Source organism: Artibeus jamaicensis, unplaced genomic scaffold (assembly GCF_021234435.1).
Source record: "Artibeus jamaicensis isolate MK-2021 breed Jamaican fruit bat unplaced genomic scaffold, CSHL_Jam_final scaffold_1964, whole genome shotgun sequence".
Classification (NCBI taxonomy): Eukaryota; Metazoa; Chordata; class Mammalia; order Chiroptera; family Phyllostomidae; genus Artibeus; species Artibeus jamaicensis.
In genome coordinates, this window is record NW_026522030.1 from 22345243 (window position 1) to 22357368 (window position 12126).

The following is a 12126-nucleotide window of genomic DNA, read 5'->3' on the forward strand; positions in this document are numbered from 1 at the left end:
ATACAATTACTGAATTCAAATTAAAATTCCTTTGCAGTTTTCTTTTTATCCTTAGGTTGTATCCCACTAGGGATATACAATCCTAATATTAGGTTGGGAAGTCACTTGGAATAATTCTTCACTGTGTGTTTAAGCTTATCAGTTTTGTATTCAGTTAAAGTAAAAATTATAAAACAAGGCACATTCAGAGAAGCCTAGCAATCATCCCTGTCCCCTCAATGCTTACTTTCCTCCATTTCAATAATCATTTTTCTACCTATATATATGTTTGTATTCACTCCTTTTTCTCAGGGAAAAAAGGTAGCATATTGTAAACACTGTTTTGCACTTTGTTTTTTGTTTTTCATTTACTAGTATCCTAGAGCTCACTCCATAGCTCTAGGAGTTTATAGAGATCTTCTTCCTTTTTACAGCTGTAATAAGTGCTACCTGTGCTGCATTATTTAAGTTCTTTTGGTCAGAACTGAAGTCTGCAGCTAGGCACATTATTTCCAGACCTCATAAGGGATAAAGTGGGAGGCTAAGAGAGGTGAGAGAAAATGCCGGCAGTTTTTAATCATTTTTTTTTAGATTCTATTTATTTATTTTTAGAGAGAGGGGAAGGGAGGGACAAAGAAGGGAGGGACACATTGATGGATCATTGCCTCACACACACCCTCCTGGGCACGTGGCCCACAACCCAGGCATATGCCCTGACTGGGAATCGAACCAGCAGCCTTTTGGTTTGCAGGCCAGTGCTCAATCCACTGAGCCACACCAGCCAGGGCCTTCTTTTTAATGTTCAAATAGTTTTAGATTTATAGGACAAGTTGCAAAAATAAATACATAGCATTCCTTCATCAGCATCCCTAATGTTAGCATCTTACATAACATAATAAAATGATCCTAAATCAGAAAATTAACATTAGTGTAATGTTACTAACTAATCTACAGACTTTGTTTGAATTTCACCAGTAGTCTCACCAATGTCCTTTTTCAGGTCTAGAAGTCTATATATATTACATTTAGTTGTCATGCCTCTTTAGGCTCCTCAGTTTTGGCATTCGTGGTCTTAAACCTTTATGGAATGCTGGCCAATATTGTGCAGGAGTCTGTGAATTTGGGTTTGTCTGATGCTTTTTTATGATTAGATTGAGGTAATGAATTTTTAATGAGAATACCACTGAAGTTGTATCCTTCTCAGTATATCATAATATGTATTGTGTGAAGTCATTGTGTCTTATTACTGGTGATGTTAACCTTGATAACCTAGTTAAGGTGGTTTATACTAGGTTTTTCTACTGGAAGGGTACTATTTTTTTCCTTTGTACTTGATATTTATCTTATGGGGAGATACTTTGGAACTATTCAAATATCCTGTTTACATCGGTGGATGCCTAATTTTCACATCCATTGATGAATCTTACCTGCAGCATTTACCCTGGTGTTTACTTGATGGGAATCTCTATTCCTGTTATTCTTTCTATATTTATTGGTTGGAATTCTACTGTAAGAAAGAGCTGTCCTTTCTCTCCAATTTACTTATTTGATTATTTCTATACAATGGTAAATGGATATTTATTTTATTACTAGAGTATGATTCATTTTTATCATTGTTTATTTTGTTGCTTACATTGTCCCAGATTTGGCTATTGGAAGCTCTTTCAGATTGGCTTCTTTTTTAAAAAAATTTATTTATTAATTTTTGGGAGGGAAAGGAAGGGCAAAAGAGAGGGAGAAAAACATCAGTGGGTGGTTGCCTCTCACACACCCCCTGCTGGGGACCTGGCCCACAACCCAGGCATGTGCCCTGACTGGGAATGGAACCCCAACGCTTTGGTTCGCAGGCCAGCATGCAGTCCACTTAGCCACACCAGCCAGGGTCAAATTGGCTTCTATATCCTTTTGACATGCCTCTTCATTGTTTGAGCATCCTGCTGCTTTTTGGTACCATAAGATGTCACACTCTCATCTTGTGCTTTCCCAGCTCTAACCCTGAAGTCAACCATTTCTCCAGGGAACCCCAGAACCAATATATTTTGAGCACTTACTATATGGTGATCAGTTTAGTCTTCACAACAACTCTGTGAAATAAGTTAATCAAGTTGTCCTGTCCCCACTTTATCGTTTATTCTGAGGCTCAGATGGGTTGAGTGAATTGGCCAGGGGTCCACAGCCTCTAACTAGAAATCCATGATTCTCATATTTAAAACTATGGTCCAGGAATCAGCTATGAAACCTGGGAACGAGTACCTATGAAGTCATACAACCGTTCAGGACTTGACTATACCTAGCTCATGTGGGCAAAATAGCAAGTAAAGGGGCCTAAGAATAACCCATCTATAATAAAATCAAAATCTTGTACTCTGTAAGGTACACAAAGGTGCCCCTTGTTTCTTTTCTTTGTATTTTAGTTGGATATTCTAGTGTTTAGTAAAGTCTACTTTCCATTTCCCAAGGCCTCATAGGAATGGATAGCCACACTTAGACTTGAATATGTAAGGGGTAGTTAGAACTCGGTGTTATGTTTTGGTTACCTGTTCATTCTGGAGAATGTTTTCAGTGCTAAAGTTTGGGGATATTGGAATGATTTGAAATTAAAGAGGAAATTGAAATTCCCTTGTAGCTTCTTATACCCTGCAGCTTCGTAGAGAGGAGTTAGCTGCAGGCATCTGTGGTTGCAGTTAAGAACAGCCACAGCACACCCTCAGCTAAGTACCTGTTCTTGGTGAATTCCTAGCATTGACACTTCAAAGGATTCCTTCCATTGTTTTTCCTCTCTTCCTTTTCATTTACTGCCTTTTAGCCTAAATGCATGACTCAAAAATAGATCTCCCTCATCTTGTCCCGCCCCTGGAGGTTTGCATATACAGGTCTCTGCTGGCACTAGTGATGTCCTGTGAGCATTTCTTTGATGGCTGTGCCCAGGAGCAAGTGACATGCTCTTATCTTTGGGCCACATCCCCTGCTTTTTTTAAATGAGGAGGTAGGCCTAAGTGATTCTCATTTCCTTCCCAGCTCTGACTGATTCTCTGCCCCATTCAGACAACTTATATCTTTTCTTTCTTTTAAATTATATTTTCTTGATTATGCTGTTACAGATGTCCCAGTTTTCCTCCTTTGCCCCTCCATCACTCCCTACTTCCTCAGGCAATCCCCACTCCTTTGTTCATGTCCCTGGGTTATGGGTAAAAGTTCTTTGGCTACTCCTCACTTCCTATGCTGTACTTTACATCCCGATGGCTGTCCGTGACTACTAATTTGTACTTCTTCTTTTAAAAAAATTGTTGTTCAAGTACAATTTTCTGCCTTTTTCCCCCCACCCCAGCCCACCCCCCAGTCCTCCCCATTTCCCTCCCATTTACACCCCTCCTGTGTTATTGTCCATGTGTCCTTTACTTGTTCCTGCAATAATTTGTGCTTCTTAATCCCCTCACCTCTTCACCCATTCCCCAAAACCCTTCACCCATCTACCAACCATCAAAACACTCTCTGTATCCATGATTCTGTCTCTGTTTTGTTTGTTTAGTTTGTTTTTTAGATTCAATTGTTGATAGATATGTGTTTATTGCCATTTTATTGTCCATAATTTTGATCTGTTTCTTAAATAAGTTTCTTTAACATTTCATATAATAATGGTTTGGTGATGATGAACTTCTTTAGATTTTTCTTATCTGCGAAGCTCTTTATCTGCCCTTTGCTTTAAACGATAGCTTTGCTGGGTAGAGCAATCTTGGCTGTAGGTCCCTGCTTTTTCATGACTTTGAATATTTCTTTTTTTTTTTAGTATTTTTTATTGATTATGCTATTACAGTTTTCTTAATTTCCCCCTTTAGTCCTCTTCTGTCAGCCCTCCCCGAGCCTTCCAGCATTCCTCCCCCCTTAGTTCATGTCCATGGGTTTTACATATAAGTTCATTGAGTCCTCTGTTTCTTATACCATTTTTTATCTCTCTTCATCTATTTTATGACTACTAATTATGCTACTTCTTCCCTGTACCTCTTTCCCTGTCCTATTTCTTGCCAGTCCCTTCTAGCCTGCAAAGTTTCTTTTGAGAAATCAGCTGAAAATCTATGGGAACTCCTTTGTAGGTAACTATCTGCTTTTCTCTTGTTACTTTTAAGATTCTCTTTTTATCATTAACTTTTGGAATTTTAATTCTGATGTATCTTGGAGTGGACCTCTTTGCATCTCTTGTTTGGGACTCTTTGTACTTCCCGGACTTGTATGTCTATTTCCTTTAGCAAATTAGGGAAGTTTTCTTTCATTATTTTTTCAAATAGATGTCCAACTTCTTGCTCTTTCTCTTCTTCTGACGAATGTTGGTGCACTTGAAGTTGTCCCAGAGGTTCCTTCCACAATCCTTGTTTTGTGGGATTCCTTTTTTCTTCTTGTTGTTCTGATTGGTTGTTTTTTCCCTTGTGTTCCATATCATTGCTTTGATTCTTGGCTTCAACCATTCTACTGTTCATTCCCTGTAAATTATTCTTTATTTTCATTAGTGTATCCTTCATTTCTGCCTGGGCCTTTTTTATGCTTGAGGTCCTCACTAAGTTCCTTGAGCATCCTTATAACCAGAGTTTTGAATACTGCTTCTGACAGATTGCTCATCTCCATTTTGTTTAATTCTTTTTCTGGAGTTTTGATCTGTTCTTTCACTTGGGCCCTATTTCCTTGTGTCCTCATTTTGGCAGCCTCTCTGTGTTTGTTTCTGTGTATTAGGTAGAGTTGGTATGACTCCATGTCTTGGTAGCATGGCCGAATGTAGTAGGTGTCCTATAGGGTTCGTTGGAACAGCCTTCCCTATCACCTAAGCTGGGTACTCAATGTGTGCTCTCCATGTGGGCTCAGTACATCCTCCTCTTGTAGTTGAGCCTTGATTGCCATTGGCAGGTCAATGGGAGAGATTCACCCAGGCCAGTCAGCTGCAAGGACAGGCTATGACCACTAACCAGCAACCTTCATGCCCCCATGGAGGATCAGCTGTGGAGGGGCAGGGTGGTGGTGTTCAGACATAGTCTGTAGCTGTCCACTGGTTGCATAGGCCCTGGGGTTTCCTAGGTGCAGGCCAGGGTCAGCCACCATCTGTGTTCCACGTAGGGCCTCCCAGCAGGAGCTACAAAACAGTCTGCAGATAGCAGCTACTTGTGCTGAGTTTTGTGGTTCCCAGGCGAAGCCAAACTATGTTCCAAATCTGTCTGATGCCAGTGCCGGGCCTGGGGCTTCTTAGCCAGAGCAGGTTCTAGGGGCTCGCTGCGGCTGGCTGTTGCTTGTTTGAGAGGATTTAGGAAGATGTGAAGCTGAAACCCACCATTCATATGGAAAAGCCACTGTTAACAGCTTGGGTGGGCCATATGTTGGGTGGGGTGGAATGGCAGGGCTTCACTAGGGTGGAGCAAACCATGTGGGCAAGGTTGATGGAGTCTTAGATATGGCCCCATCCTGCTGGCTCTGTGGCTCTGTGGCTCTGTGGAGGGGGTGGGGAGAACTCAAAAAAGGAACAATGGCCTCTGCCTGCCTTTCTTTTTGGAAGAAAGCTGTCCCACAGTTCGCACCCTGATGTCAGTCACTTCAGTTCCTCCCCATATGCTCCTGGTGCCTTTCAAGCTGCTACCCTGGTGCTGGAGGTCAGAGGGAATGAGTGTTTGAGTAAGTCTGTGTGAGGGCCCTTCAAGAGAAACTGCTTGGGTATACAGTAGTTTCTATCCCTGACTCAAACCCATTGGTTTTTATAGCCATAAGTTATAGGGGCTTATCTTCCTGGCACTGGAACCCTGGGCTGGAGGGCCTTGTGTGGGGCTGGGTATGCCTACTGAGGTATCCCTCCGGAATTTTTATCCCCCACACATAAGTTAGGGACCAGCCTGTTTCATGTCTCCACATCTCCTACCAGTCTGGATGGATGAGATGTCTTTAGTTCTATGGTTGTCAGACTTCCATTCAACTTGATTTCTGATAGTTCTGAGTGATGGTTGTTCTGTAGTTTAGTTGTAATTCTGATGTGGTTGTGTGAGGTGTTTTGAGCTGTGTTTACCTGTGCCTCCATCTTGACCAGAAGTCTCAGGCAACTTACATCTTAACCTACACTGGAATCTACAATTATATGTGTGCACATGTGAGTGGGAAAGTGAGAGGGGTGGTTCAGATATGTTTTCTACTTTCAATGCTTCTGTGGTTGGGGAGAGTGTGAGAAGAGGAGAAAAAAGTAGCCTGCAAGCCAGAAATGTCACTCTATAGGCTTAGACTTGAGCCCTGTGGGAAAGTGCTTGAGTTTGTCTGTTCCTCACTATCAGGGCCAGTCACAGCTTTTAAGTCGGGGGTCCTTTTGTAGCACAGCTAGCACAGGATGTTGTTTCACAGTCCAGCTATATTTTTCTTATTATTTTTTAATCCTCACCCGAGGATATGTGTTCATTGATTTTAGAGAGAAAGGAAGGGAGAGAGAGAAACATCTGTGTGAGAGAGAAACATTAATTGGTTGCCTCACAGCCTAGGTATCTGCCCTGCCCAGAAATCAAACCCACAACCTTTCGTGTACAGAGACAGTGCTCCAACCAGCTGAGCCACCTGGCCAGGGCTAGCTTGATTTTTTTCTTGTTGAACAGGAAACTACCAGGACATTTGACTTCTTTTTGGACTTTCTTTTGATAAAAGAAAAATCTCTCCCATTACTCTCTCGTTGCATGTGACATTTGATGTGCTCGTTGTTTGCAGCTGAAGGAATGTATCCGCGCATTGGATCAGGAACACACCCATACTCCCTTCCGGCAAAGCAAATTAACTCAGGTAAAGTTAAATGTGAGCTTTGAGTTTGTTCTGATTCTCTCATTCATTCCTTTTTCCATTCACGTGTTTGTTCAGCAGAGCACTCACTGGTAGTAAGGCACAATGCCACGCCTCAGGTGGGCGGGGCAGTGGAGGAAAATCACGCGTTCCTTCTAGGAGCTCTCAGTCTAGGGGGCGATAGGGGCATCTTCATGCAGGGAAACTTGCAGTACGAGGCAGCCGGGCTCCCGTGGGGGCAGTAGTGCTCTTCTGGTTATCACCTAACAGCTTTTTGCTTCTTTCTAATGTAAAGAAACCTTGTTGAGTTAGTGGAGTCTCAGCCTTTGAAGTGGGTGTGGTGTGGCTGTACTTGGTACTGTCTTATACTTTCTTAGCTGTAAGGCTTGGACCAGTGTTTCAATGCAGGAAATAATGGCTGCAGGTAAAAAGAATGATAGATTTTTTTATATGTACTGATGGGAGAGATGACCAAAACCTCTAGTTTAAAAATATGCACTTGTTAACTGGATTATTTTGAGCGGTGGAACTGTAGGTAATTTTTTCTTCTATTTTTTTGTCATGGAAAACATACTGAAGATTTATAAACAGAAAATACCAATAAGTCAGCCTCTGTAATGACTGCAGAAGATGGCCCCTAGAGGGGTCAGCCCAGGCTCAATGGGCTGTGAAGGGTTACAGTGTCCTGGTTCCTTCTTCACCAAGTGCTGTGCACAGTAGAGGACAGACTAGGTAGAGGGCGGTCTAGGCGAAGACCTTTGTGTTCCAGGGGGAGTTTTCTCTCTGTGCAGCCAGACCAGCGACTCCACGGTGGCCGGGGAAGAACCTATAATGACATAGCTCCTTACTAGGCAGAATTGGTGATATATGGGTTAGATTGTGTCTTTTCAAACATGATTTCAACCAGGGACCCATGAAACCCTTCTTATACGTAATTAGTCCTGATTCTGACATTTGCTCTATTATTTTTTTAAAACAAGTTCCTCATCCCAGAAAATGTGTTTCTATTTAATGAAAATAATAATGATAATTCAAACAGTACATACAAGTACAAAGAAGTTGGGGAAGGTGAAAATCCCACCCCCCAGTGACAGCCACTGCTGCGTTTTGGTGAACATCCTTCCAGGGATCTCTCTGCCCTGTATCTACACGAAGATCCACATATAGATTACGCAGCTCACTCCAAGATAGTTTCAGATCTTTGCATGTACATAAGTGCAGATGTACACGGTTATTTTGAATGGTTGTGTTGTATTTGGTTTATAATTGCCTGGTTTGTTCCATTTATGGATCCCAGATTTACCAAACCAATAGTGTGTACATTTTTTACATTTTGATAATATTGCCAAACTGCCCTCCCAAAAGCTTGTGCCAGTTCATGGTACACAGACTTGGGCACTTTAGCAGGGTATCATGAGTCTTTCTTAATCTTATGGGTGAAAAAAGTATTAGTTTTTTTAAAACATGTATGGTAAAATGACAGCAAATTCACAATTATTAACAACCACACTTAAAAACAAACTAAGGAAACAACTAGAACAGGAACAGAACCATAGAAATGGAGATCACATGGAGGGATAGCAACAGGGCAGTGGGAAGAGGAGAGAGTGGGAAAAGGTACAGAGAATAAGTAGCATAGGCGGTGGGGAGAAAATAGACAGGGGAGGGCAAGAGTGGTGTGGGAAATGTAGAAGCTAAAGAACTTATAGCACATGGACATGAACTAAAGGGGGGAATGTGGGTGAGAGGGGGTGTGCAAGGTGGAGGGGAGTGAAGGGGGGAATGGGACAACTGTAATAGCATAATCAATAAAATATATTTTAAAAAACAAAAATTTTCTGGGAAAAGTTTTTTTAGTGGTTTGTTTGTATTTCTTTAATTAATGGTGAAGTGAGTACTGTTTTGTTTTGGATTTTGATGGGTTTATTTATTTATTTATTATTTGTTCCTTCTTTTGTGAACTGCCTTTTTGTAGTCAGGGGAACTATGGCCCAGTGCCCTGCACACAATAAGTAGTCAATATGCCCTTGTTAGTTGACTTCATTGGCCCGCCTTTTGTTTTGGATAGGTCCTGAAAGATTCTTTCATTGGCAATGCCAAAACCTGCATGATCGCCAACATCTCACCAAGCCACGTGGCCACTGAACACACTCTGAATACCTTGCGCTATGCTGACCGGTGAGTCCCTCCTAAGTGGCAGGTCTTGTGTCTGTCTGTCTGTGTGACACACACAATGGATCTGACCTTGAGCTCCACAACCCTGTTCTTGAGGAAGCAATCATACCACCAGGGTTTTGTGAAAAAATGTGACCTGGTAGGCCCTGACATTTAACACTGTGAATGTGACAAGAGAAAGGTGACACATTCCCTTGTTCCGGAGACAGCTCCATCAGTAGCTTGTAAATGGCTAATAGGAGCTGAAATATTTCTCTGGAGTGGAATCATCCCATTGACCTTAGCCCTGATTGTAAGGGATAGAACACATATTATTTGTCAAGGCAGAAGCAAGTAGAAAAGGCCAACCCAGACATGTTACAGAAGGATAAACTGAGGCCCAGAGAAAGGCAAGAACTTGAAAAGGGCCCATTGGGAGTTGTTGACAGAGTTTCTACCTCTTACCCTGTGGTCACTTGTGTTTCCTGTGTGGGATGAAAATGCTTTCATTACCATCCTTTCCTCTTGCTGCTTTGCTGCCTGATCCTGTCTTACACACTCCTCTTTAGTCTTCTAGAAGCTGTCTCCGAGGTTAACAGCCTATTTGAGGGAAACCTACTTTTCAATTACTGTTGAAGAATCTTTAGTATCTGTGGCACTTTATGAAACTCACTGAAAAGGAAAGATGAGTTATCACTTAAGTTCCACGAGAACAGAGCCTTGTCTCTCTTTTTCTCCACTTTATCTCTGCTGCTGAAAGGCCACTTTCTACCTAGTAGATGCACAATATATATTTGCAAATGAAAGGAGGGGCACCTCCTGGATGTCAGAGCTTGAGTGAGGCCCTCTGTGCACCTTGTCACATTTAAACAGGAGAGATCATTTATGAAGTGGTTGCAAGAGTGGGCTCAGGGGCAGACTTGAAGCCAATACCCTGCTTCTGTCACTAGCTTGCTGAGTGACCTCAGACATGTTTTCAACTTCTCTGAGGCTCAGTTTCCTTAGCCAAAGGGGGATAATAATAGCTTATTACCTCAGTTAATAACTTATCTCAGGTAAGAGATATGTGGAACCGGTGTGGTAATATGCATGCGGAGCTTAGCACCATGCCCAGCATATATGGTGAGAACTCAGTATGTGTTAACTTTAACAACAGTAATAGGTTCCCCAAATAAATTTCCCAAAGGAGGCTTCTTCAGTACCTGGTTTCCTAATGCCAGCACATTTGAATTTCATGGACTGAGATCAGATAGATGTACAAGGATCCAAAATTGTTCCCCAAAAACCACTTTGAGTTGAAGTTCTTTCCCCCATATAAATATTACTCAGCTTCAGCAGTTATTAACTCTAAGCCAGTCTTGTTTCATAACCCCACCCCATCCCTAAATCATAGACACCCATATCAATTGCTTGAACTACATCATTAGGAGCAGAGAACAAGACATTCCTCTCAGTGCTCAGTATGGAAGATGAAAATAACTATCATAGAGGGATGTCTTGAGTACAGTTGAGAAATTTTTTGAAATAATTTTGGTTAAATAGGAAAAGTACAATAGAAACAATCTCTCCCATTCAAAACAGTCTGATAAATTATTAAAAATAAATATGAAATCTATTTGCTTTATGTGCTTAAATGAGGCCTGACTAAATTTTAGGTGACAATCTATGCCCTCACAGGATGAGGATGATTTTATTGCTTATTTTTAAATTTCCCCTAATTTAAAATGTTCATCTCTCCACATACCAGGAAAAGGCTGCTAAATAGTCCAAAAAAAAAGTTCCAGCCGGACCCCTAACAGGTATGTCAGAAAAGAGCTCAGTGACAGAAGCGATTTGGGTAACAGAGTACATTGGAAGCATTTAGCATCAATGATAAAATTACCTATAAGATTCCTTTTGGCACCCAGGTTTCCAGAATTACTATTACTTCTAGAAGGAATCTTGGTGTTTCTCTTAATGAAACTAAAAGAGCTCAGATTTTAGTATCAGGAAGTACCTTGGAACAGTCTCGACTTGCTGCGGCACCTGTCAGCCCTGTCCGTGTATGCATGCCCCACGACAACACCTAAGCAAAGGCCCATCCATGGACACAGGTCATGTATTGCTACATATCTTTGCTTAGCTGTGTTATCTGCCTGCCTTGCCTCTCATACCTAAAAGGAAGATTTAAATCAAGTTTCAGTGTCCGGTTTACTATCTTGGTTTTCAGAAATGGCCAAATCGGTCCATTGAGGATTAGATTAAAATCAAAACAATGGAAAAAACATTTTCCAGGAGATCCCAGGCAGAAGTATTGCTCCCTGATAGGAGATTTTAATGCAGAATCTACAAACCACTGGAGAGTTACATTTTTACTTGATGTCTTTTATAATTTCTAATTTTTATAGTGTTTTTGTGTTAAGTATCACAGACTAAGAGACTTTGATCTTGGTAACTGAATCCTAGCAGATACCTAATTCTGGATTTTTCTATGTTCTCTAAAATTTCCTAGTGGATTCTGTTTCTCTATCTGTGGGGTGATTTTGCCTCCCTGGGGACATTTGGACGTTTCTGGAGACACTTGATTGCCATGGCTGGGGAGAAGTGCTAGGAGCATCTGGTGGAGAGAGGCCAAGTGTGCTGTTAAACATGCCACAGTGCATGGGACAGCCCCCACAGCAAGGAATTGCCTGGCTCCAAATGCCACTAGTGCTAAAGTTGAGAAACTCTGGGAATAGACACGTCATTTTCTCCTTAATGGTGTATTAGCACAAACCTTATTATTTCTAGAGGGCCTTTGTTTCTTGAAGTACCAAGCAGGTTTGAGGGAACTCGTTTTCTCAGAAGCCTAAAAGTAGGTTGTTTTTCGGTAAAGGGGGCTGTTTGTGGACCAGTGAATAGGTGAGCTCCTGAGTTGGCCCACCTTCAGGAATCATGGAGTGGGCCCTGCTTGCATTATCAGAAAGGGGACCTGGCCCACTGTGGGTCTGCCTAGGGCCAGCTGGTAGTGTGTGGGTTCTTGACTTTGTATAGGAAAGATTTCACACAAGTCCAGGAGACTATGAGGGTACACTTATTTAGCTGGAACAGTAAACAGGGAAAGGCTTAACATAGAAGAAATAACAGGAGGACTTAAACAGGCTGCCTTGGCTCTCTGGAAAAATTATAGAAAAGAAATGAGCCTTCATGGGCCCGCTTTAGCTCACTGGAAGTCAGAGAAAAGGGAGGGTC

The 12126-nt window shown here is 41.8% G+C and overlaps 1 protein-coding gene across 4 annotated transcripts in view; it reads left to right on the top strand.

Annotated features, from left to right (window-relative positions):
* The window catches only part of KIF24 (kinesin family member 24), an 84637-nt gene that overhangs the window by 65838 nt on the left and 6673 nt on the right, over nt 1-12126 (top strand). For all 4 annotated transcript variants that reach the window (XM_053656168.1, XM_037151590.2, XM_037151591.2 and 1 more), the window contains 2 exons: nt 6694-6765; nt 8831-8940. In XM_053656168.1, the coding sequence (XP_053512143.1) occupies nt 6694-6765; nt 8831-8940 (182 nt within the window). The remainder of the gene's footprint in view (nt 1-6693; nt 6766-8830; nt 8941-12126) is intronic.